Below are 27,827 nucleotides of genomic sequence, written 5' to 3'. Positions count from 1 at the left end.
ATTTAAGAATCTGAAAAAAGGTAACCTTGATCTTTGAAAACTGTTCATATTCTCTTTAAATTGTCATCACTCTTTTCCCCTCAATGCTCATAGTACCAATTAATCAATATGTCTTTGAAGAAGTTCTGCCAGTACCTGCAGAAATCTGTCTATGCAGGTCACATGGTCTTGATTCAGTTCCCTATATTCCACAAAGGGCCTAGTCACGTGTCCCTTATGCTCTAATTGTGTCAGTGATCAGGTGATACTTTTTGTTTTCTGGGGGAAATTTTCAAAATTAAATTAGGATTGATTTCTTGACATTGACAGAAGCTGCCATACTTTCGGATTTGGCATTATGATGTGGTACCATTTCAAAGGGTCATATGATATTTGCCATATAAAAATAAAACTTGAGTGTTGCAATGCATCTTGGGATTGCAACACAGTGATTCATACTTTAATGATTAACTGGGTTAGTGAATGACTTAGGGTATAACACTACGTAAAACATTTCTGTCACATCACCGGATCAGTCTATATGTTGGAGGAAAGCTTATGCGACACAGCAGGACATTTTACACAGCAATGTATCTTTGGATGTAGAACTATATGTAACACAGGATAGTCCGTCTTTGCACTTGTCTCTATTTCTCATTGTCGCTATATCATTAGGTGAGGTGAGGTGAAATGGGGTTTAATGTCCCGTCCAAGATTATTGCACTTATATAGCAACGTGCATGTACGTGTGTGTGTGTGTGTGTATGTTTGTGTGGCAGCTTGTACTAGTCCGGACTGATGCCGATTTATAGTGCTGGCTCACTGAGATACCATGTCGCAGTTTAACATGAATAACTCAGACACAGTATACTGACTCCGAGCCGACCAGTCCTTGTTTTAGACCCTTAATGCCGAGCGCCAGACACGGTAACAACAAGTACCATCTTTTAACGTCTTTTGGTATGACATGGCCGGGGATCAAACTCCGGACTTTCCGCTCTCCGGGCGAACGCTCTACCACTAGACCATGGAGGCAGTCCTCGCTATATCATTAACGTTAACCTTTCATTAATAACAGACAATTCTGCCACACATTCCTCAAGGGTTTATCGCTTTCATTCTTAACTTCTGAAATGAAGGGAGTCGTCTAATTCCTTTGGATTCATTCATTAGGTATGCTATATATTGCTCACACTTCAACAAATGCTGCACACTCCTGAATGTCACAGTCATCAACCTACAAATACATTACCAATTACTCATAATAAGTGTTAACCTAAATACTTAAAAAACCCACTCTTTCATTACTTATACAGCAAGGAAAACTTGCACACGTATACAAGCACTACTGACTCATAACATACGACTTAAAACTGTAGGTTATACTGTAAAAACTGATAAACAGTTTGATTAACAAGAGTGCTCTGAGAGCACAACATCCCCCCCATGAATTTTTATAATATTTTTAAATATTTTCTTTGTATTTTATGAAATAACAACATAGATGGCACTGCATTTGAAACAAATTGTGCAGAACATTTTGTTGGGAGTAATCTAGTCTGAATGCTAATGCCATAAGGATGTAGCTCACCCACAAAAGCCTCATACAAGGAAACTAACTATAGTTATAGTTATAGTTAGATATTGTGATATTCTCTGGAAACTGGAGAAGATTTCATGAAGCTCCGTAAAACAGGGGCAGTAACTCTGTCAAAATTTGTCGAAATGAAACGTGACTGCGATATGCGTATCATCAACATATCGTCGACATCAGGGAGTTTAAGGGATATTCTCTGGAAACTGTAGGAGGAGTTGTGTTCACAAGCTTAGTACCTTCTGTGGGACGGACAGACGGATGGACTGCGCCACGACATAATCCCCCTTCGGCCATAATGGCCCGGTGGGGATTAAAAAAGGTGTTTCTGGAGCTCCAGCTGTTGTATGTCTTCAGCTTTATGAGATCATGGTGGTATGAATTGATGTGCACGCATTGCATAAATCTACTATGCCACTGTAATACGGACACAACAAAACACCTGTGTGTGAATGTACTGTCAACCAATCAGAAGTATATAACACCTTTTGACAATCATGTAGATAGCCTTCAGGCAGATGGTTTATGGCCTGTCAAGTTATATATATTGCTTCACTTAACACCAAGTGCAGCACTTTCATCACATGACAGATGTTTACCATCTATCATCCCACAGTGCATTGACATCTTGTGTGGCAATAATAATAATAATAATAATAATAATAATAATAATAATAACTATAGGTCCTCGCTTTCAAAATGTCACGCTTGCATCCCAAAAACCAAGTTCTCCGACTCCCCTTTGTTTTCGGTGCCTTTAAGGTTTGGTGCTTCGCAATCTGCTGACTGACATTGGGTTAGCTCAGCCAGGAATACAGCTATTCTGACAATATGGGCAATGCAGAAGGCTGCAGTGTTGGAGACCCTTCACATTCTCTAAAACGTTCTCAGCGGATTCGACAGGGCAGCGTTTCATGGGAGAAGTTCCATTCACTGTCTGCGCTGCGTGTAGAGGGGGCAAGGGCCTGTGCTGATGATGAGCTTGACGTCATCAGCATCATCATCATCATCATCACCATCATAATTTCAAAAATATATGTAATATTACATCATATCGTCAACATAAATTATGACAATCAGTTGTTTTTCGTAAGCCAGATTTTTTGTCAGTCTTCAAAGCAGTCATAATGATTTGGCATCCTAACGTCAGTCCAGTTGCGGTCATTAATTTGATTATTGGACTAAATAATCAGTAAGCGAAGGTCTGTGGAGTTTTAGGTGTCATTATATGAAGACCATCAATAATGGGCAGGGCATTATACAACTGCTGGACCATTCCTGGTGTTGTAACAGGCCAATAACTTCCTGACCTGACAATCTGTTGCATTCCTCCGGGGAGCAGCACCATGCATATTGTTATGGAGACCTTAACGTCATCCACGTCTTTTGATTCTCTCTAACTCTTAACATACATTGAAATGTCCTGATTTCCCAAGGGTTCTTCAATTTTTTCAAAACAATTTTCTGTACCGCATCTTTTTACTGAAAAAATCTATCTGAAGACATGGAACACACTACATCATTGCAAAACAAGGACTTCCTGATTTTCCACTGAAACCCATCTGGTTCAACATCAGCCATGCCAAAGATGCTCCTGTTTGTAAGGGACAATGATGGGTTTGAATACAGGCGTGCTGCCAGGACCTGTCACATGCAGTAACGTTTAGATTGTGGGGAGGGAGTGTCGCAGGCCACACACACTAGGCTGTAGGATAACCTTTAGTCACAGAAATAAATTTATCTTAATTAAAAACGGATACCTACAAAATAATATAAAATCAAAATGAAGCCTAGAACAATGCTCAATTTCTTGCCAAACCATTTCAGACTTGAGTTCGGTTCAATTATAATTGTTCTCAAGGGTCCGGGAGGCCAACTGCAGAATTGATAATATTATCCCAAAAGGCATAACCTCCCTCCCCACATTTTGGTTCTCCCCCTTTTGTAAATCAGTTAATTGCATCCTGCGTGTAACGGCTTGTTTCACATGGTCGTGTTTCTGTTTGTTTCTTGTTTGTTACGATACGTATGGATCACATTGAACACCTAATACTCCACGGCATTGTGTGACTGATTATTCCGTAGAGATAGATAAAAGGGCCATCTATCTCCAGGAGAGAGGGTCTTGGCAGGCCGACAACAAATATGCTTACTCAGTCATAACTCAAATTATTACTAACAGAATGCTTCCCCAGGCAAGCGTCTTCTGGTTGAGCTGTCCCAAGGTCACAGCTGTCTGGATGATGCAATGCACCATATAGTCAAGTATTAAGCATTGTAGAAACATTTGAAAAAAATAATTCTACAAAGAAACCTCGAGTATAAAGTACACTCAAATCTCTTCCCCCGGGCTGATGTGGAGAGACTGCTAGATTGAGTGAGTGAGTGAGTAACATTTTACATCACATCACCATAAATTAGCCATATCAATCTATAACTTCAACCACTGGTCTGAAGCCCAAGACTAGTATAATTTTGTTTGGTCTAGTAAGCTCAGCTAATTAATGTCCATATAACACTTAAATATACTAAGATGCTAAGAGCCAAGTGTTTTGGCACACACTGTCATAGAACGATGAGAACAAATTAATCATTATAAAATGGCTGAAAAGGGGATGAGAAAGGAAGAGGGTTGACTGTTTTATTAAAAATATGCTCGATGGTCAATTTAGAAACTTTTGGATTAGAGAAGGTGAGGTGTAAAGAGTGTCAGATTGGAGAAAGACTGGAAAGACTGCGACTACCATTGGTGACTTCACTGTAAGATCTGAGCAACAAGTTCCTTCACTGTTGGTCAAACTATACCACATACATGTCCATGACAGGATTAATGACCAGAGGCGGTATCTTTCAGTCAGAATGGCTAAAGAAGATCCATTTTCAGTTTGTTGAGTTGTGGAATGTGTGCAGTCCAGTACCTATTCATTCTCAACTGTTGCAGCAGTTGTCTCTCAAGTAATATTCCAACCAACTTGTCACTGCTTCACAAACTGCACATAAATCATACTCCCCAATGCCTTCCCTTGTGACATCGTTTCCCCAAATCTTCCTTTTTTGGTATAAGTGAGCGTGATCTGATCACAAAGTCAGGACATGTCAGTCTTTGTGTAATTATGCATGTCTGCCGTCTACAACAAAACACATTCATCACACACAGACCACAGCATACCACCCACAAACATGTTACAAACAGGTAGCATAGCTCCACAGGAAGATTATACCATTCACCACCACCACCGAAAAATCATTACAATTACATAGACCCCTGGGAAAAGCATGAATTTATTATCTCAATAATTCTTCGAAACTTGTGACAAAAGCAATTATTCCAACAGAGAAGATATCGCGCTGAGGAGAGATAGCCCGGGTTCCGAACAGAATCCACGTCGGATTCTTCCAGTTTATGATCCCGGATCATGGCGGCTCCTCGCCCTGATTACTCAATCCCTTAGGGCTTTCCATTCCTTATCCTAGCCACTGGCCTGAATCTGGTAGTATTCCACAATACACAAGGCTGACAATTAGCCAGAATCTGACCCCCTGACCCCTGACCTACTCCAATCACTCATCTTGTAAAAAGTATTGATGAGTGCGTGAGGCTCAACATGGGGTGTCCTGCCACACAATAATTATTTGTCACTTAATCAGCTGGCATTTGTGTTCCTTAGACTGTAATTTGGACAATATATCCCAGGCCGTCTTTAACCTGGTTATTTCCTCACAATTTAGACTCAATAACTTTCCACCACACCCTGCAGTGGGTGAATGCTGGACCACGTTCTCTATCATTACTGGTGACTATTTCATTGCTGTTGACGAAATAAAGACTCAATTTTGACAGCTTGACTCAATGAATGGTACCCTAACATCATTTAGTGGTATTAAATCAACTAACAGGGGCATTAAAGGACTCAACAGGAACTTGATGTTCATCCCTACATGCTGGAGATGCTGTGTACACCATGGAGATGGGTAGCCATTTTACAGCAAGGTCAAGGCAGATGACACAGACATATATGGCACCCTTTGAGGTTTAAGCGCTATGCTTGTCATAAGAGGCGACTAACAGGATCGGGTGGTCGGGACTTGGTTGATGCATGTCATTGTATCCCAATCAGGATCGATGCTCATGATGTCAGTCTTTGATTGTCTGGTCCAGACTCAATTATTTACAGACCGGCGTCATATAGCTGGAATATTGTTGAGTGTGACATTAAACAAAAAAACAAAACAAAAAACAGGACTTATGAGCAGCAAGCACGGTACAAAGTCAGTTGAACATGTCATTCTAAACAACCAGTGTTTCCTCATAGTTCTATTATCTAATCCATCTATCAAAACTGTTCGTTTTAATTTTACCAAATTTCAGTAAGTGTTTTCACCCTCGTATAGAGCCTCATTTTGTCAGGAAATGTATACATACATCAAACACTATTTTCAACCAATCAACTGAATGTACTGAGATTGATTAAGTTGGTGATTTACACCCCATCTCTTTGCTTGTGTAATAAAGAAGTCAATATATTACTAGATTCCACGAGTACCATACACGTTCTCAAGTCAGAATCACACATTCCCGCCCAAAGTACTTCCACTTCGTGAACAAATCAATGTTACCGTCTTACTGTTACATGAATTACTAAAGAAAAAAACATAATCTTCTTAAGTCTATCCATTAAGGAATGAAACTTTCAAATCAGAGGAATTTCCATCTGCATTTTTAAATGTAATTTTAATTGGATTTGTTTGTGTGGATATCTTTAAGATTTTAGTATCTTATATGTACTCTGAGTATGACATATCGCACTATTCACTCACAATCTATGAACAGACATTCTTTGAAACATTCAATAGTTTTGTGGCTATTAATCATAACTAAATTGTAGCCACTAGGCTATGTAGCTCACCTGCATTATGAAAAAATGTTAATAGACTATGTGTATATGTTATTCCACATACCACATACTTGCTGCATATCAAAATTCATAATGATACAAGCAGATATGCCTGAGTTAAGGATAAACATTACATTTTCAATATGGCTGCCAAGGTGGCCATGTTTAGAGACGGATTAGAATATTGTACACACCTTTCAGAGACACAATAGCGGGGATCATTCATGCATTGTTCCAGCACAATAGTAACACACATGTAAAAAATGTAAAAAATAACAAAAGGACAACTGGATCTGGGATTCGCACCCATGATCATATGATAATGGCTTCAAGACTGCACAGCAAGTAGCAGCAGAAGACAACAGAGATATCCATGACCACTTCAACCAACAGTATTTGTTTTCAGTTTTTTCACCATGTGGCAGTCTTAAGAAGATGCAGGCCATCGACAGTTACCCCTTGATAAAACCCTCAAGGATGGGTTAGGTCACATAGGATCATTATTGAGGTGAATCTGGGACTCAACCTCCAACACAGATACAAATGTATTAAAACAGAAAATATTTATATTCATTTCCCATATAAACAAGTTTATGGGACTGAAAAAAATAGACAAAGAAACTGTCATGGCAACCATCTGCGTCCTTCTTTGGTGCCACTATTGTTTGGGTCTTTCCTTCCCAGAAGAACTAGAAGAACTACTGAAGACAAAAGGTTTCCAACCCGAGTTGGACAGAATTCGGCCCAATGCATCATGAACAGTATTTTGGTTATATCATGGTATGTATGCTGGACATGTGAAGAAAGCCCAAGTGATGCCAGTTGTAGACATACACCACTCTGGGGAATCTCTTGGGTACTGTGCATCTTCCTGAGGCAAGGGAGCTAAAGTTCAGTTACCACCCTGGAACTATGGAGTTATATTTTGTCTGGACTAACGAGTCTATGCAAAGTCCAATCAAAATCGTGTAACCAAATCGACATCCGCTTTGTAAACTGATGTACACATTTCAGTCGATTGCTGGATTTGCAAAGTATGCTTCAGGAAGATGGGGTACTGTGTTGAGAACAGTTATCAAATGGGCCAAATCTGAGATTAGGCCTCATGATCCTGGCTAAGGGAGGAAACTCCACATTTTGACTTGTGATTCCTTATGCCAGGTCAGGCATAGTACCTTATCCTAAACAACCATGAGAGTACTGCTGTCTTTGAACAGGCAATAATCACACTAAATTGAACGACATGTTTGTGTAAGTGTGAACTGCAGCGTTTCAGTCCGTGAAAGGTTGTTTTTTAATCTACATTCATATAATCACTGAAAAAGTGTAAAAATATCAATTAAAAGCTCATACTCACCCTATAACAACTATGATAAAATCTAAGATATTCCATCCGTTTCGTAGATAAGCACCAGCATGAAGAACAAAGCCGTATGCTATTATCTTGAGAACAGCTTCCAGTGTAAATATCACAATGAACACATACTCTATCTTTTCCTGAAAGACAAAACAATAAAATTTACCAACCACCTTAATAATATACAATAACCATACTATTTATTATATTGTTTATTATACTGTTTATTATATGTATCTGAAATCTACTACTACCACTACTACTACTACTACTAATAATAATAATAAAAATAATAAAAATATAAAATTTTCAGAGTAATATAAACATTGAAAAACATGTTGATGCTTATAATGTACTGTTTTTTTAATCCTTGGAATTGTTAAAATGGTAATTTAATCCATACATACCAATGCTGCATTGACTTCGTTGGAATCTGACTTGGGGAACGGCGTGTACACTGCCAGCGCAATGCAGTTGGCGAAGATGGTGATCAGAATCAAATACTCGAAGGCTGTGACTAGCGTTAAGGCAAACATTTCACAGTTTGAACATGACAAACATAAATCTGCACGAGCAAGTAAGTGAGGGATTACTGTTTAATGCAGCATCAGCAACCTTGCAGGTATTCATGGCGAAGGCAAGAATGGTATGTTTCTTAATACTGAAAACATGCTTTGTTCATTTGTTTGTTTGTTGTTTAATGCCGCACTCCACAATATTCCAGCTATATGACGGCGGTCTGTAAATAATTGAGTCTGGACCAAACAATTCAGTGATTGATATCATCAGCATCAATCACACAATTGGGATTGATGACACGCTTCAACCAAGTCAGCGAGCCTGACCACCCGATCCCGTTAGTCGCCTCTTACGACAAGCATGGGTTGCTGAAGACCTATTCTACCCCAGATTCTTAATAATGAAAACTTGCAAGTAAACGCATTGTAAAACCAATACCAAGGTCAGCAGGCCAAACAAACACACTCATGATGCAAATGCCTATGAATCTCAACAAGATCAATTGTCCTATATAGTTATAGGGTCGGGGAAAATCTAGAATTTTAACAGTTAAGTAATTGTCAACAGCAGCGTGCAGGTACTGTCACATGCTTGTCACTTCCAATCAAACCGATGTCCCTAATCTTTGTTGTATATTTCAGTACCTCATCATAAAATGTAAAAGTATTAAGGATTTCAAGTTTTTTCAATTCAACTGACAGTTACAAGCAAAATAAACTAATTCCTTGATCAGTTGGTGATTGACTGTTTCACAAACTCTTCCATCCCTCTTTGTCCAGGGTTTACCGAACTACACAAACCAAAATACACAGTTCCTGAAATATAAATAAGTGTCAATGAATGAAGATGTAACCGTCTCAGATGTCACCTGTATAGGAAAGTAGGCGAATGTATAAACCACAGAAATATCAATTTGGGAGGATTAATCGCCCCATGGGAGTAGGAAGAAAAATTAGGGTGTTCTCATATTGTAATCTGTTGTTCATTCTTTATCCAGTATGCATACCGATAAAAATAAGGAAATAAAACCAGTTAGGATTTATGAACTGGGGTGCCATTGTACAGAGTGATCTTAGCGCTCAGGTGATCGTAACTCCCATACCTTAACATAGACGTATGACAGTCATAGCGCTAAGGTTGTTTTGTACAACGGCACCCAGTACACATGCCTATAGGAAATACAACTGACATGCATTCATTTATGAGATATACATACCGTATTCGACGTAATAAGCACCCAGGGCGCTCTCAAAATTAGAAATAGGGAGCTCTTATTAGAATATTATTTTGGTGAAAAAAAAAAGTGGAAAGATAAATTTCGTGGTTTATGCTGACAGCCTGAAATGTTTCTATACGACAGATATATTTTTCCAGAATTTAATTGCCCATAATTGAGGGTGCTTATTACACACGAGTGCGTATTATACACGAATAAATAAGTCTTGTGTACATTGATCAAACGGAAGGGGTGCTAATTTGGATTGTTCACTAGCCAGTATATTAGCAAATATGGCCATGGGCGCTTATTAGAGCAGGGCACTTATAGCGTCGAATACGGTAATGTGCTTTCAGATTTGTGGGAGTTTGGTAAGAATTTGACACCAAGAACTTTCACTTGCAACTAACTGGGTTTCAGCAGTCCCTTCCATTTGAGTATTCCAGTTTATTATGAATTGATATTTCATTCTCAGCCTTGACAAACAAATTACTGTGAAAGTATGAGTCATGGGAGAGCCTGACACAAACAGAGGCTGATAATGAGGACAATGTCTGCAGGAACTGACACCCATCTATCAAGCAATTGTAGAAGAGAACTGCATTTCCCAATACAGAATCTCATGCCTCGGTCACTATCCAAGGACTTTAAAAATCCTCCATTGTCTTGCAATTCAAAATCAGGAGACTGAATTCCCCACAGCTAGGCTAATGTCTAGCAATTCAAAATCAGGAGACTGAATTACCCCACAGCTAGGCTAATGTCTAGCAATTCAAAATCAGGAGACTGAATTCCCCACAGCTAGGCTAATGTCTAGCAATTCAAAATCAGGCGACTGAATTCCCCACAGCTAGGCTAATGTCTAGCAATTCAAAATCAGGAGACAGAATTCCCCCACAGGAGGGCTAATGTCTAGCCCCTGTCTCTATCAGGAGACTGAGTTCCCCCACAGGAAGGCTAACGTCTAGCCCCTGTCTCTATCAGGAGACAGAATTCCCCCACAGGAGGGCTAATGTCTAGCCCATGTCTCTATCAGGAGACAAAATTCCCCCACAGGAGGGCTAATGTCTAGCCCCTGTCTCTATCAGGAGACAGAATTCCCCCACAGGAAGGCTAATGTCTAGCCCCTGTCTCTATCAGGAGACTGAATTCCCCCACAGGAAGGCTAATGTCTAGCCCCTGTCTCTATCAGGAGACTGAATTCCCCCACAGGAAGGCTAATGTCTAGCCCCTGTCTCTATCAGGAGACTGAATTCCCCCACAGGAGGGCTAATGTCTAGCCCCTGTCTCTATCAGGAGACTGAATTCCCCCACAGGAAGGCTAATGTCTAGCCCCTGTCTCTATCAGGAGACTGAATTCCCCCACAGGAAGGCTAATGTCTAGCCCCTGTCTCTATCAGGAGACAGAATTTCCCCACAGGAGGGCTAATGTCTAGATTCTTTCTCTACCAGCAGGGGACTACATTCATTTCCCCCAAAAGGTTTCTAGTTTTCATTGAAGTAATACTCCAGGTGTTTTAAATCTGTTTACACTTGTCATTGTCAGTAGAACTTAAGAAATTAAACAAATCTAAACTTGCACCATATCCTAGTGCAAAACAGCTGCTTCCAGGCATAACAACATTGTTCTGCGCAATAACGCAACACAAGCCCGCCCCGCCCATTCTATTATCAACCAATCAAGACACAGTGGTCCATTTGTGGGTGTTGCTTACAATTTTCTTTTTCAGTTTATGGAAACATAAACGCAAAAGAAATTGCTTGGTTTAGTCAATCAAGTGCCATGTAATAACTTGCAATTTATTTATTGCACGCAAAACATAATTTCAAAAAAGTGTTATACAAAAGCATCTGCTTGTATAGACCTGAATACAAATCTCCACATAGGTACAATGTGTGAAGCCCATTTCTGGTATCCCTTGCCGTGATAAGGCTGAATAATGCTAAAAGCATCATACAACCTTACTCACTCACTCACATACAGTAAACTACTGTTATAACGAACTCAAAGAACTACTTATTTTAGTTCGTTATAACCGTAATTCGTTATGATCATATATACAGCATAACTACAGCATATAGTCTGGACTAAAAAGTTAGTTCGTTATATCCGTTAGTTCATTATAAGCGTGTTCGTTTTCGTTTATTGTATAGAATATCAATTCATATTCCCACTGTAAACAACAATACCCTACTCTCCCATATTCCAACAGGTCATGGCATATCTTTGCAACGCTCAACAGTTCTACACGAACCAGATCTGTGAAGGAGACAATTCAGAGCCCCCATATGAAAACAATCACGGTGAAGGTTTGGCTGCTGGTTGTGACTGATCAAATGAAGCAAGCGGCTTGGTTTGCAGGAACCCTTTCTAGTCTGACTGAGCAACTGGGGAGATTATGTACAGGTATGTGAAGCAGGAATGTGTGGCATCCTCCACCAGTCAGGAAACGCTGGGCCAACATGCTGATAGGTGTGGATGAAGATTTGGTTTCCTGAACACCCTGCAAATGTCGGAGGGGTTCAGTCACTGGTACATCATGCTTCAGGAATAGTGTGGCAGCATGCCCTAGACACCATTCAAAAAGACATGATTTTCTAGTGCAAAGAGACATTAAATATTACCATGAAAAAAAATTTGTACACAATTCCTCCAAGTTGCCATTTTCTACGTCAGTGGAATATTTTTGGAAATATTTTCATCTGCCAACAAAACCGGATATATTTTGTCCTTATGACACAGACAGGGAAGATCCTTCTGCAAGCACATTCTAAACTGTTCTTGGATGACATTCCTGGAACATTATTCCAGAAATAGCATGAACAACCTGCCCCAGACACGAAGCCACAATGAGGAATCTGGGCTTTAACGGAAATATATCTATTTTTGATTTTCAGTGTACAATGTATCAACTTGATTCATAATTTCCATTTCAGTGATTTTTAACAGCTTTTAAGAAGGTATTACAACAAATCCCTCTGAAAATGGCACTGTAGCTCACCTGGATATGATGTCAACAGTTTAAAATGTCAACAAAGACAGCCACTTAAAAAGACTGCTTTCAGACCTGGTGAGCTTAAAATCTTAACAGAAATGGCTAATTCCAAGAGGGAGCAGAACAACAAAGATAGATGTTTGGAAAGTACATTTAACTTTGGAATGTAATGAAAGTCTTGACATACTTTCCATACTTTCAGGTCCGGGTGAGGAGGGCAATTAGCTTGTTCTATCCATCAGCAGCAGGAAAAAGTGGACACAGTTGTACAAAAACCATATAGGTCCCATAATATGTCATATTCTACATTAATTCAAACATTAATCAATCAATCAATCAATCCATCAATCCTTTTTCAAATAACCCATGCATAAACTTACAAACTCCCAATCTGTACACGACACAGCAACATCGTTAATTTCCTCTGCCTTTTAACATGGACCAAATACCACATAAAGAATGGTTTGTTAAAACTCTCCTTCATGCATGAAATTCGAATAGGTGTTGAAAAGATCCTCTACCCATAGAATTTCATCTCAGTACTTGAACCTGAAGCTAGCTTCCTACACGATGCCTTAATGAGGAGTTTAGTAGTTCTACTCTGTAGGGTTCACTAAGAAACATCCAATAATCTTCATCATTCAGTGCCGGGGTTCACCCAGTTTTATTAACAGGTGGTGATGGGATCATGCTGGGTGATAGCATACCTCATTTTGTACTGGAAATGACGCGATGGTAATGATTAGAAATCTGTTTGTCATTATGATTATCAGGTGGAGTGATGAGTGAAAGATGGAGTCACTCCATGAGTCTTTTCGACCATGCTTGTACCGATTCACTGAAATACGGATGTTGGTGTTGTGAATTGGTGTGTCTTGTATTGATACAATTATGTCACCATATTTGTGACGAGTGTTCTACAAAGGTAAGAAGTTGCTTTCTGTGATTCATTGTCCATCTTCATGAGGCAAGGGAGTTAACTGACTAATAAAGTCCAGTTTCCACCCTTGCCGAACTAGGCTGGCATTATGGAGTTACATTTTGGCTGGGCTAACGAGTCTATGCATAGTCTAATCAAAATCGCGCACCAAAATCGAAATCCGGTTCGTAGAGTGTCATGCAGATTTTGGTCGACTGCAGGATTTGTAAAGCATGTGCACCACTAACTCGTTGTCAACAGATATTTTCTAAATCTTTTCATGTTTTTAATCAAGGTGCTCACGTGAATTGATGCACTTTGCGATGTAAGCCTCGTTTTATCACAATATAGATCTTTATCATCGATCAGATCGTCTTGACTTGGCGCCACCGTTTTGTTTGAAACAAATGCAAGTGATACGAGAGGTGGAATCTGATTGGTCCATAGGAGAGGCATAGAAGGGACATAACTGGTAATAACCACTGGTGGCGCTACGATCGAGCCCAGGAATTCCACCCTAGTTCGGCAAAGGTGGAATCTGGACTTTTAAAGTCAGTTAACTCTTTTGCCTCGGGAAGATGTACATTGTCATACAATGTGAGTGAGTGGGTGGTTGATTGGGTGGGTGAGTGAGTGAGTTAGTGATTGGGTGTGTGAGTGAGTGAGTGATTGGGTGTGTGAGTGAGTTATTGGGGTGATTGGGTGTATGAGTGAGTGAGTGATTGAGTGTGAGTGAGTGAGTGGGTGATTGGGTGAGTGAGCGAGTGATTGGGGGTGTGAGTGAGTGAGTGATTGGGTGTGTAAGTGAATGGGTGGGTGACTGGGTGTGTGCATGAGTAATTGAGTGAGTGAGTGAGTGAGTGAGTGAGAGAGTTGATGAGTAAGTGAGCGAGTAAGAGAGTGTTCACTTTATAAATGGAGAAAAAATAATAGTTCAATAGCTTCTCTAGAGTGACCACATTTCATTCTCCACTGCTTCCAGCTGAGAACAAGAGTCTGATGCCAAACTATGAAGAAAAGTAAAACAGCTTACATTTTAAAGCTTGTCTCCGACCAAATAGTTCAAAGCTTAACCTTTCTCTCCCATCAGCTTCTTTTTAACGGACTCAAATCCAATGAAAACAATAAAGTCAACACATGACATGTAGTGAAATAACAGATGACTGAATCCATAATTCATGACTTTTGAAGACCAAATTTCAATATATATGAGCATCTGTCAATCAAAGCCACATACCAACATGGCCTACTTCTATCACCTTTCACATTGGTATTTCAAACCTAACCTGTCTTGACTAATGAGAAAATAACATTAGGTAAGCCCACTGACTTGAGATTGGGAAAGATTCTTGTGCAATATGGAAGGTAATTGTATATCCAGATGGCTGGATCTGTTTATATGTGTTTCCAAACAACTACCAAGATGTGTGTATGCCAGATAGGATGTTCCACACAACTAGGGAGATGTGTGTATGCCAGACAGGGACCAATCTGCCCCCCACAAATGTCAGGGGAATAGCCTCTCACAAACTACAGGATTTCACTTCAGTACTGGAACAGACTTCTGAATGACTCCAAAGTAAAGTCAACATAAAAACTTACTTCATCAGATCCTCGGCATTCGGTATTACAGCTTCGTTTGGGAAGTGACATTACCATCTTTTATCGCTAAATTAGCACAGAATTTCTCTTTCTAATGACCATAATTTGATTGGAGGGCTATTTTTAGTTTCAAATACTTTGAATCAGGCTTAAATTCACAAAACATCTTGCATAACATTATTCAAAGAAGTTCAAACATAGCAAATCCAGCCAGACTGCTCTAATTTACAACACAAGTCAACCCTAATTCACAGGTGAGAGCTACAGATATATAGAAGAAATTTATTTTCTCAAATATTTTTTTTAGTTTAGTTTTAGTAGTTTTTATGCACGGAATTCTCCCCTTTAATATCATTGCAATTAAACGCTGGGGATAAAAAGTGTCTGAAAGAAATATTGGCCCGGGTGTTTATCAAGGAAATTTGGTATATATCATGTACAGTATGCCTTTTATCTTTAACTACATAACCCCGTTTTGTTTCTCTGAGTAGTATTAAGTGTCCAAAACATTCAGAGGGCATACTCTGAGCTTCTCCGAAACTGTGAAACCGTGTCAGCACTTTGATGATGTATAAAGTCTCAATGACAAGGCTCGAGGTTTGAATGTCAGTTGTTATGCTGATGAGGGAGACCACTTTGTGGTCAAGTGGACAGAACATCTACCCAGGGTTCGACACACCTGCATTGTCATCTGACCTAGCCATCAGACACATTGTGCATGTTATTTGAGGATATCCCCCTGGGGCCATTGCTCAGTCCAGTTTCTACCCATACTGATAAATCATACCAGCCGTAAAAGGTGACTATGCTTGGCATTGGGTGGTCAGGTCGTTGACTTGGTTGATGCTTGGCATCGGGTGGTCAGGATGCTGACTTGGTTGATGCATGTCATCAGGTGGTCACGATGCTGACTTGGTTGATGCTTGGCATCGGGTGGTCAGGTCATTGACTTGGTTGATGCATGTCACCATGTGGTCAGGTCGCTGACTTGGTTGATGCTTGGCATCGGGTGGTCAGGTCGTTGACTTGGTTGATGCTTGGCATCGGGTGGTCAGGATGCTGACTTGGTTGATGCTTGGCATCGGGTGGTCAGGTCGTTGACTTGGTTGATGCATGTCATCAGGTGGTCAGGTCGCTGACTTGGTTGATGCTTGGCATCGGGTGGTCAGGTCGTTGACTTGGTTGATGCATGGCATCAGGTGGTCAGGTCGCTGACTTGGTTGATGCTTGGCATCGGGTGGTCAGGTCGCTGACTTGGTTGATGCATGTCATCGGGTGGTCAGGACGCTGACTTGGTTGATGCATGTCATCAGGTGGTCAGGACGCTGACTTGGTTGATGCAGGTCATCATATCCGATTTGAGTGGATCAATGCTCATGATGCCAGTCACTGGATTGTCTGGTCCAGACTCGATAATATACAGACCGCTGTCATATAACTGGAATACTGCTGAGTGCAGCGTTAAAAAAACAAACAAACAAACAAACATACTGATTAATCAGTGCAGCTTCTACTGGGGCCAATCAATGGATTCCTGTCTTTGATGCTACACGATGTTGCTACTGGGGCCAATCAATGGATTCCTGTCTTTGATGTTACACGATGTTGCTACTGGGGCCAATCAATGGATTCCTGTCTTCGATGTTACACGATGTTGCTACTGGAGCCAATCAATGGATTCCTGTCTTTGATGTTACACGATGTTGCTACTGGGGCCAATCAATGGATTCCTGTCTTTGATGTTACACGATGTTGCTACTGGAACCAATCAATGGATTCCTGTCTTTGATGTTACACGATGTTGCTACTGGGGCCAATCAATGGATTCCTGTCTTTCATGTTACACGATGTTGCTACTGGGGCCAATCAATGGATTCCAGTCTTTGATGTTACACGATGTTGCTACTGGGGCCAATCAATGGATTCCTGTCTTTGATGTTACACGATGTTGCTACTGGGGCCAATCAATGGATTCCTGTCTTTGATGTTACACGATGTTGCTACTGGGGCCAATCAATGGATTCCTGTCTTTCATGTTACACGATGTTGCTACTGGGACCAATCAATGGATTCCTGTCTTTGATGTTACACGATGTTGATGTTTAGGGCATTATACTTGACACAAAATTGTAACTTGTGATAAGTTGTGCTCTTCATAAATTTTGAGTTCGACTTATCAGGGTTAGTTTGAACTTATTTTTAACTTATTTTTAATTAATTTGATACATCCAGTGTGACACACCAGTGCGTAAAAATTGTTATAAACATAGTAAGCCTTTTCTGGGACCAGACTGTGAAGTGAGTTGTTCCCCTTGATGTAACTTGGCAACGCAGATAAACGCAATGGCTGAACGAAGACATCCACTAGTGGGTGAGACATGGCCATCGGTATTGGGAGAAAAGGTACAGATAACTGACATGAGAATTATGAGAGTTATATATTAACTCCCCTGTTCATCAAATGGACTTGTCCAACATTGCCGAGGTTGGATTGTATACAGGGAGTCATCATTATTGAAATTAGGATAAATATTTTTAAACCATGTAAATTTTATTAACATCCTTTAAGAGGCTGTACAAAAGGTTGATATTTCATATAAGAAATAAACGGCACCTGGTGGATGTTTACCGTACAATAAAACACTGCAGGGAGAATAAACCACTCGGGGATGCTTCCCTCATGGTTTATTCTCCCTGCAGTGTTTTATTGTACGATCAACAACTCCCACTTGTCGATTATTTCTTACATAAAGTACATTGTTCCTTAACACAAAGAATATCCATAACACTAATTCATTCACTTTCTATTTCAAAACAAAATGTTAACCGGTATTGTAACCTTCATAATTTTAAAGAAAGAGTGAATGGGTTGTGTTTAATCTGCTGTTCATCAGTTGTACCATGTTGTAGGTGGAATCAAACCCAGGTCTTTCGCATGAACCAACACCTTGACTACTTGGCTAATCTCGACAATGCTAGGAGTGCTAATGTAAAGAGCAAGGATTCAAAGAATGGTAGGGCTTCAAAGTAACATAATGTTCTCTTCGAAGCCCTGTGTGTACCGCGTGCTTCTGATGGCAGATGAACATTTGCTCGTCTTCATTACGGTCCAAACAGGAAGTGGAGGCATGCGAAGCACGACAGTTGGAACTCCCTTTTCGCCTACAGACTAGCCGGATCAGGATTTACATCACAGCTGAATAAACAACATCTCATAGCAGGAAAAGTGGATTATAGCATACGTAATACCTATCTGCCTGTGATAGGCATATTACCAGCCTCAAGTCAGAACAGTTTACTTACAGCACCACACCCTGTAGCAGGGTTTTATGATAGTTTATCTATATTGCAGCAACATCACAATGAAGGAAGCCATGAATGGTTTGTCCTGTACCAAGATTGGTCAGTGTTGAGGGTTGTTTTAATAATAGGAGATAATGCTTTAACCACTCGTCCTGCCCACCCATCCATTGCAATTATACAAAAAGCAGATGTGTTCACCTCATTGCATAAGGTTTATGGCAATTCCATTCGACTTTATTTTTATACAGATTCAAGCGAAACTTACACTTATAGACCTCCAGACCATCAAAAAAGCTCTCTAATTGGTGACGAGTCGAAGGTTAGTATTTCACCATGCTGCTAATATGGATTTTGATGACTTTGATGTTTTCCCCTTTGCTTGAGCCCTGTGAGTATGGTGAGTGCTGATAAACCTAGAAATATAATCAGGGCTAATCGGGGCTTCAAACCGACAATCATAGGATCCTGGCATACTAAGGGACACAACTCTACGGAGAGACTTTATTTTTTATCAAACAATTTTTTATTTTTTTCCTATGGTATGTTTGGGATTTTTTTCATCCATTACAAAATCTAATATTTAACACAAGCATATATTACTTTTCATTCCTGTCAAATATGTAATCTAAATTCAAAATTTACCATGTGCCGTCAAAATGATATGCTACCATCATGCTGTGTACCATATGTACTGCCCACAGCACTCCTACACAATGTAATGGCCACATTAAACACTCCTTTCTGACAAGGAATCATTTGCATTAAATCATGCAGTCCAAAAAACTAGGACTGAAAGATTTAGTGCCCATTTCTATTGTGATATTTAGAATATGAAACATGCATACGAGGCCATCAACAGAGAACACGCAGAAAAACATCAAAAACGGGACCATTATATTCTCATACATGTACCATTATATTTGGAAAATAAAGTATGCATGTCAGACCTCACCTGTGAGGACATGATAACATAATCACCACGCTGCTCCCCCAGACCTGCATATTTGGAGGCAGTTTTCACGATGAAATGTCCTTAAAGTTGCAATAATTTCCGGAGGCCTTCTCATGCCTCATAAATCTATCTCAGCTTATGACTAAGAACAAGCCTCCTAATTGCCATGAGAAATACAAAGAAAAATGCTTATAAATATGCTCCTAAACATTGATTTATAATAAATCCCACAAAAGAAATAAAGACGTGTTTTCCAAACCTTATTTTCATAGGAGTCTACGTTTACATTGCAACCAAAATATTCAGCTTTGTCCACTGGTGCCAACTGTTTCCTGTTCTTTCCTAAAGAAACAGTTGTCTTGGATCTTTGGTTCTGCCTCGTAATGATGTACATAAAACTATGCAGTACCACCAATACCCAATGCTGACAATGCTGTATCCATAACTTATGACCATACGCTCTTGTGCTTTAATCGTGATTGCACTAAAAGGCTTGAAGGATGTTTTTAGATGCTTATGATGCATGTAACTTATGTTTCCTGCCAAGTCTTTCATACAAAACAGATTTTCCTTCAATCAATCCAAATATATATTATTTTAAGATGGCATTATGGAAAACATAATCACATGTTGTTAATGTGTCTTTGTTTAACCATATCCTGTGTAGACTGTTATATTTTTTATTCCATATTTCTGTGTGTAAGACTGAGGTTTTCGAAGTGATATTTCAGTGCAGTGAACATGACACTTAGATGGAACTATTTCCGTTTGTTATTCTCTTGACAATGTGAAATGTGTGTCCACAGCTGTGCTGTGTTGAAATATCCCCACAAAATGTGAAATGTGTGTCCCCAGCTTAGCTGTCTTGAAATATCCCGATAAAATGTGAAATGTGTGTCCACAGCTGGGCTGTGTTGAAATATCCCCACAAAATGTGAAACGTGTCCCCAGCTTAGCTGTGTTGAAATATCCCCACAAAATGTGAAATGTGTGTCCACAGCTGGGCTGTGTTGAAATATCCCGATAAAATGTGAAATGTGTGTCCCAAGGTTAACTGTGTTGAAATATCCACACAAAATGTGAAACGTGTGTCCAGAGCTTAGCTGTGTTGAAATGACCCCACAAAATGTGAAACGTGTGTCCCCAGCTAAGCAGTGTTGAAATATCCCGATAAAATGTGAAACGTGTTTCCCCAGTTAACCGGTGTTGAAATATCCCGATAAAATGTGTAACTTGTGTCCCCAGCTAAGCAGTGTTGAAATATCCCGATAAAATGTGAAACGTGTATCCCCAGCTAAGCAGTGTTGAAATATCCCGATAAAATGTGAAACTTGTGTCCCCAGCTTAGCTGTGTTGAAATATCCCCACAAAATGTGAAATGTGTGTCCCCAGCTGGGCTGTGTTGAAATATCCCCACAAAATGTGAAATGTGTGTCCACAGCTGGGCTGTGTTGAAATATCTCCACAAAATGTGAAATGTGTGTCCACAGCTCGGCTGTGTTGAAATATCCCCACAAAATGTGAAACGTGTGTCCCCAGCTGTGGCAGCAGGAGTGCTAAAAGCTGCGTAAAAGCCTACTTGCCTAATGCCTGCTTTTGAAACATCCTGGCGCATGACTTATGTACCACTCCTTACCATGCTTACAGAATGTGGTGCTAAATTAATTCACTTGCAGTAAGTCTGTCTTCCAGTTCTTGCAGTAAAGGAGATTAAAGGAAATTACAGTTATGTAAGTGGGTTCCAGTTTACATGGAGACGAAATGGACATTTATCTGTATAAGTCGCAGATAAAGTATCAGTTAAAGTATCGAGTAATGCTGTTAACAAGATCTAGTGTCGGGAAAGTAGTATTATCACTGCTGGACCAATCCTTCACATCCCTAAAACAATTCTTTCAGATAAATAGGGTAGACTTATTTCTTCTATTGACATTACAATGGCAAGCAAACAAAACATTGTAATTTTATTAGGTTCTCAAAACTTTAAATGTGTCTGATAGATAACGTTTACCTCAAGAGTATTTCTATTGTAAATACTTCCTTAATATCAAAGTCAGGAATGGAAACATATTTTCTTAATGTATTATTTGTTTGAAAGTGTAACACAAGGCATTCATAGGTGTGCCCCCTTAAATTTAAGTATACCAACAAGAAGGAGACATTTTATCCATCTTGAGTTTGCTGAATGGCATTTCACTCTGAGCATCATACACTAGATAGATAATATACAGTCATAACCTACACAATTAACCCGTTCATTAAGCGCGTTCAGCTGGTCAGCATCAATGTATTTGTCCCATTCACACGTACATGAGTACATTTCTTAAGTCCCATTGGTACTTAAATAGGAATTTTGGACCTGAAAACATTAACGTTGCTAATGGCAGTAGGGTAGCGTAGTGGTCAAAGCAGTGGTTCACCATGCTGAAAACCACGGTTTGCTTCTCTAGCTTGTAGCATTGTGTCTCTAACCACCCCCCCCCCCCCCCCTCCCCACCTCACCTCCCATAATATGGCTGGAATAAAGATAAGACAGGCATAAAAACAAACTCACTCACTCACTCTCTAAATTATGAAATCATGGAGAGTCCATAAAGTATGCCTGACTCCTATGACAAAGCAAAAGCCTTTATTTTGCCGATTTTAATTCTTCTTTCACAAAATGGTGATTCCTGCACATTGAAATACCTAATGGGTATTGTAACTTGCATCTTTGTTACATAAACGTTATGAAAAGATATCAACAACAAAACATAAGCAACAAATTTGGCTGCCAAAACAAAACAATCATTGAAAAATTCCATTGACTCCAGGTGTTCCTGAAGTAGTTGACATTCAAGGAATTTGGGGCTAAAAACATTCTGAAAGTGTGGCAAGTCTTTTTTTCACTTATACTGAAAATTGCCCACTTGGGTCGTCAATCTACTAAGTGATCTTAAGTGATCTCAGTTTTAAGATGATCCTAGTTGCAATGCCTGAACATTGACTTTCCTTAGCCGTTGTGCTGAAAAAGTCTTTCTGAAAGGGTCCCTGAATAGTTACAATCTCATTAAAATCAGATCTTAGTTCTCGCTTCCGCTAAACAAAGATCTCAGGACATCCCATTAGGGGTCACGTCAGACCGACCTTGCGCGAACTTTGACCGACGAGTGGAATGACCAATCACAAGGCAGATTTCTCTTGCTTTACGGCACTAATTTCAAATTGGCGACTACGCTTCTAAACATATTTTAACAAATTCTCGATTACAAATTTGAATCCTAAACAAAAGAACACACTGAGGGTCTAGATTGTATGGATTCAGTCGTTAAACCTGTAACTATTGTTTGGAATACCCCGTGTTAAAATTTTCGAGGCTGTATGATTCAAAATCACATTCCGATTGTCACTTTCATGATCTGGTAAGTGAAGCACTGATTGGTCGGATGCAAGGTCATTCTGACATGACTAATGGGATGTCATTAGATCTTTGTTTAGCGGTAGCGAGAACTGAGGTCTGATTTAATGAGATTGGAATAGTTTGTGATCACAAATTCCATTGCCACACTTGCAATATCAATGCAAGATAAACTGTAGAAGCATGACCCAAACAGTAAACTCAAACCACAGCCAAAGTTGCGTCTCATTTGCAATACATTATCTTCTCCCTTCAAAATATTTCCTGAATCAAAGCTAACCATCTTCCCTTCTATTTCGGTCACAAGACGAACCACCATGGGCATGAAACAAGTGATGCTGCCCCTAACTAATGAAGGCTTGTCTTACAGCCTTTCCAGTACCTATTACAAGTCTCTTAAACCCTGTTTCTTTGCTACTGGTAGAGCAGGAAATGCTGCCCCTTTTAGCAGACACCTGGTGTCACACCCTGGTGTAATTTATGCATCATGTCCACGTAACTTTCACTCCTTTCACTTTCAACCTGTTTCATCAGATGACCAAGAATGTTATTCTCCTATGATGATATTTTATATAATATACCGTCTGTTGTACCACCTCCCTTAAGTAGTACAGGTTAAATAATATCAGGCTGATCTCGATAGAATATCCTACAACTTGTCAAAAACAAGGGTTAGAATGGAACTGAAATATACATTAACATGTAAAAAAAGCCTGGGTTGTTTCCGGGCTACAGGAGTCTGCATATAACCAGGGATGTACGAAATCCATGACCTGGGCACACCTGTTAACGAGATTCCGTGGATGGATACCTGATATACACCCCCACCAGACTAAGACATGTTTAGCACATTTTCTGTACCAATAAGTTACATTCCGTACAAGCCTTTCTGCGTGAATGTCAGTGGTACATGGGAACGTTTGAAAACGCCTTCTTACACAGTCTCTCAATCCGACGCTTGCTGCACTTCAATAGAATAATCTACCAATTTCCATCACGGCAATCTCCTGGCAGGCAGCTTTAAAGTCAGCACTAAAACATCTGTCTTTAAGCAATATCCCATCTTTATGATGGCGGTCTGTAAATAATCTAGTCTGGACCAGGCAATCCAGTGATTGATATCATGAGCATTGACCTTTGGCTGAAGACGAATTGTAACCATGGATTCCATGTTTTGTTGTTTAACGCTGCACTCGGCAATATTCCAGCTATATGACAGCAGTCTGTAAATAATTGAGTCTGGACTAGACAATCCAGTGATTGATATCATGAGCATCGATCCATGCAATTGGGATACGATGAAATGCATCAACCAAGTCAGCGAACCTGAGCACCTCGTTTGTCGCCTCTATGATGAGCATAGTCGCCTTTTACAGCAACCATGTTGTTTTTTTCTGAAGACCTATACTACCCCAGATCTTTACGGGTCCCTTTAGGGGCAAGCATAGGTTGCTGAAGACCTATACTACCCCAGATCTTCATGGGTCCCTTTTAGGGCAATCATGAGTGGCTGAAGACCTTTTCTACCCCGGATCTTCATGGGTCCCTTTTAGGGCAATCATGAGTGGCTGAAGACCTATTCTACCCCGGATCTTCACCGGTCAGGTGCCATGTGATATGATTAGCACAACATTAAATGAGCACATTACTTCCTGTTAACAACATTCGTAGCTGACAATTCAAGCACTAATGGCTGACACAGGGAGTGATGGAACAGTGGCCTGATCAATCATTGGTCTAATGACAGCAGGATGAGAATAAAAAATATTTTGTTTTGTTTTGTAAAGCTCTTATTATTCATACATGTATATTGTTTGCATGTCCTTCACAGTAAGGCAATCTCAACTCTCAACAAAGTGGGTTTGAATCCCCGATTCTTCTTGATTATGTTTCTAGGTTTGTCAGCACCATACCCATGCTTGAGGGCTTCACCAAAGTGGAAAACATCTGAGACCTGCATCACTTTGGGCTTTCCTCTCACATCAAGCTACAATGCCATGGTATAAGTTAAATCCTGTTCAATCCAATGTTAGACCAAATTTACTCACTCACTCACTGTCAACAAAGGAAAATGACGACAAGAGCATATCAAGGGGAGACCACTCAAGAAAACAAAAACATCTAGTTTGTCTACAGTGTTTTAGCCATATTATGGCAGCCTGTAAATATTCAAGCAAGGGCCAGACAAATTAGTGGTTGATTTTACAAGCAAGGTCCTATTATGTATCAAGGAGTCTGGCCACCCAAGCCTATGTAAAACCATACTCACTCACTCATAATTATTTCACGCTTACTCTCTCTTGCCCTCCAGCATACTCTTCTGTCCATATAATTAGCCAATAGTTAGTTCAATGTCCTGAATGAAAATCATATTTCATTATTTGACATTTGTCAAAGCCTTGCCACCTTGACCTTTGACCTAATCCCCAGTGTTGGGAAAGGTCGGGACTACACACTGAAGCTACCATGCCACCATAGACTTGTAAATGATTCAAACATTTGATTGGATTACACACTCAAAATGAATAATGAAATTTCATGTTTCAACTTGCTATTCAAAAGTTCAAAGACAATTTCCAAAGTATCATGTGTGTTTGAAAAGTTTTGAAATACATTGTATCAGATTTTTCCACTCTCTAAAATGCCTGTCTGTGAATTCTTGAATTATGAGTGAGTGAGAATTGTTTTATACCGCTTTTAGCAATATTCCAGCAATATCACGGCGGGGGACACCAGAAATGGGCTTCACACATAGTACCCCTGTCAGGAATCAAACCCGGTTCTTCGGCTTGACAAGAGAACGCTTTAACCACCAGGCTACCCGACTGCCCCTCCTGAATTAGGAAATACTCATGCTGCCAAATAATGATAATAATTTAGGTTTGTCTAGAGGAACATTCTCAGAAAGACCAAATTTCAGAGAATGCTGATTAGAGGGGGCTTTTGTTAATGTACATCTTCCTGAGGCAGGGGAGTTAACCGACTTTAAAAGTCCAGTTTCCACCCTTGCCGAACTAGGCTGAAATTACTGGGCACGATCGTAGTGCCACCAGTGGCTATTACCAGTTATGTCCCTTCTAAGCCTCTCCTATGGACCAATCAGATTCCACCTCTCATATCACTTGCATTTGCTTCAAATAAAATGGCGGCGCCCAGTCAAGACGATCTAATCAGTAATCAAGATATATATTGTGATAAAATGGGTCTTACATCGTGAAGTGAATCAAATAATGTGATCACCTTAATTAAAAACATGAAAAGATTTGGAAAATATCTGTTGACATTAAGTTGATGGTGCACATGCTTTGCAAATCCTGCAATCCAACAAAATCTGCACGGCAGTTTACGAACAGGATTTAAATTTTGTGGCGTGATTTTGATTGGACTATGCATAGTATTGTTAGTCCAGCCAAAACTGTAACTCCATAATACCAGACTAATTCGGCAAGGGTGGAAACAGGACTTTAATAGTCAGTTTAGGCTCTTGCCTCAGGAAGATGGTTACTATCATCGTGTGGTGGGGTACTAGTTTGGCTGGAAATCCCCTCTCCTTATTGTAAAGCATCAAGGTAACAGAATATTGTATTAGGACATCACTGAAGACGTTGGGGCTAGGACGGGCAACTCGGGTAATCGGATCCGGTGTGTACTCTGTAGGACCCAGGCTGACTACCCGGACCCGTGGTTTGTCACGTGATATATTGTTTCATGGAAAAAATTATCTCAAATCCATGAATTGTTTGATAGGCATTACTTAGAAGTTGACGGATGACAAAGTAGACACAATTTATGGATAACAACTTCTTTAATACTGTAAAGCAAAGTTTTAGTCTTGCTTGACAACGGTATACAGATCTATACCGAAACGTCACCTTTACAGTATTAAAGAAGTTGTTATCCCTAAATTGTGTTGACTTTGTAGAACTCCATGCTTACACTACAAGTCACTAATGTTCACATTTCTCTCTGACTATCCACACATTCCTTCAGACTTAATATGTATGAATAAAGTTAAAACTTCAGTCAACTTCAGTGTACGTATGACAGATCTTTTTATACGAGTGGGGGTACCCGGGTAGTAAAACAGGACTTGTCACAGCCCTAAAAGACGTCTTAAATTTTACATTATGTTCTAGCAAAAGACACCACTTTGGATGACAAAGTATGTCAGAAAGGTTTTCTCAAGTTCTTCTCTGATGCAAATTCAATATATATCTCCAAATCAGTTATACAACTTCCCAAATTACATCCTCTGTTTTACGTTTGTGTCAGGATACACAAAGCTACATACAAGATGATCACAGCATAATCATGTGAGTTTTTCACACAGAATAGACGATGTTCAATACTCTATTCCCATCACAGACAATTTGGAAATAAACAAACGTGTGTACTGTTTTCTGACAAATAAATATAATGAAAACATCATGATGGCAGACCTGGCTTCTCCAGCATGACAATGCATTACAATATCTTCTTCCCAGAATCAATAAACACTCATATAGATACTTTTGTTTCACAAATACAATCCACAAACACAGCCAAATGCCATCCTCGCTAATATGAATCTACAAAAAAGCACTTAGTTACATGATAAATGCTCCTCTCGTAATTGAATATGACAATAGGGCAGTATCCTAGCAAGACCCCGGTATTCAGTGCCACCTAGGTGAAGATAGCAGCTGCAACTGGTCTCAAGGGAGAGCACTCTCATCCGCCAAGACACTAGGAACATATGCCCCCTCATTTACCATGGATAGCCAGCATTGCCTTAGTTCCAGCTAGGATAGATTGGCTAAGTGGTGATTGCTGTGGTGTTGACCTTTTGCAGATTTCTTCTTACTCTGCTTACATGGAATTTGACTACAAAATATATGGTTTATTACTGTGTTTAAAAAGAATTATAAATCAACAACATATTGACATAGTGCCACATTGTTTGGGGAAAAGGTGTGCTGTTCTATTGAGCAAGCCATTGGACTCTGGCTGCACTTTGTGTGGTAGAGAACGGGACAGGTTCAGATGGATCTGTGTACCAAACCAGGGAAAATAATTCACATCTTCACATCTCTTACATGTTGCAGTTATTGAACACCAT

At 39.8% G+C, this 27,827-nt stretch overlaps 1 protein-coding gene across 13 annotated transcripts in view; it reads right to left on the bottom strand.

The window, feature by feature from the left end:
* Nucleotides 1-27,827, bottom strand: part of LOC139446128 (muscle calcium channel subunit alpha-1-like) — a 156,555-nt gene that overhangs the window by 79,482 nt on the left and 49,246 nt on the right. For all 13 annotated transcript variants that reach the window (XM_071227415.1, XM_071227424.1, XM_071227414.1 and 10 more), the window contains exons 3-4: nt 8,233-8,338; nt 7,826-7,965 (exon numbers count right to left, since the gene is read on the bottom strand). In XM_071227415.1, the coding sequence (XP_071083516.1) occupies nt 7,826-7,965; nt 8,233-8,338 (246 nt within the window). The remainder of the gene's footprint in view (nt 1-7,825; nt 7,966-8,232; nt 8,339-27,827) is intronic.

Source organism: Haliotis cracherodii, unplaced genomic scaffold, assembly GCF_022045235.1.
Source record: "Haliotis cracherodii isolate W230 unplaced genomic scaffold, xgHalCrac1.p SCAF_6, whole genome shotgun sequence".
Lineage (NCBI taxonomy): Eukaryota > Metazoa > Mollusca > Gastropoda > Lepetellida > Haliotidae > Haliotis > Haliotis cracherodii.
This window is presented reverse-complemented; position numbering and strand designations above follow the sequence as displayed.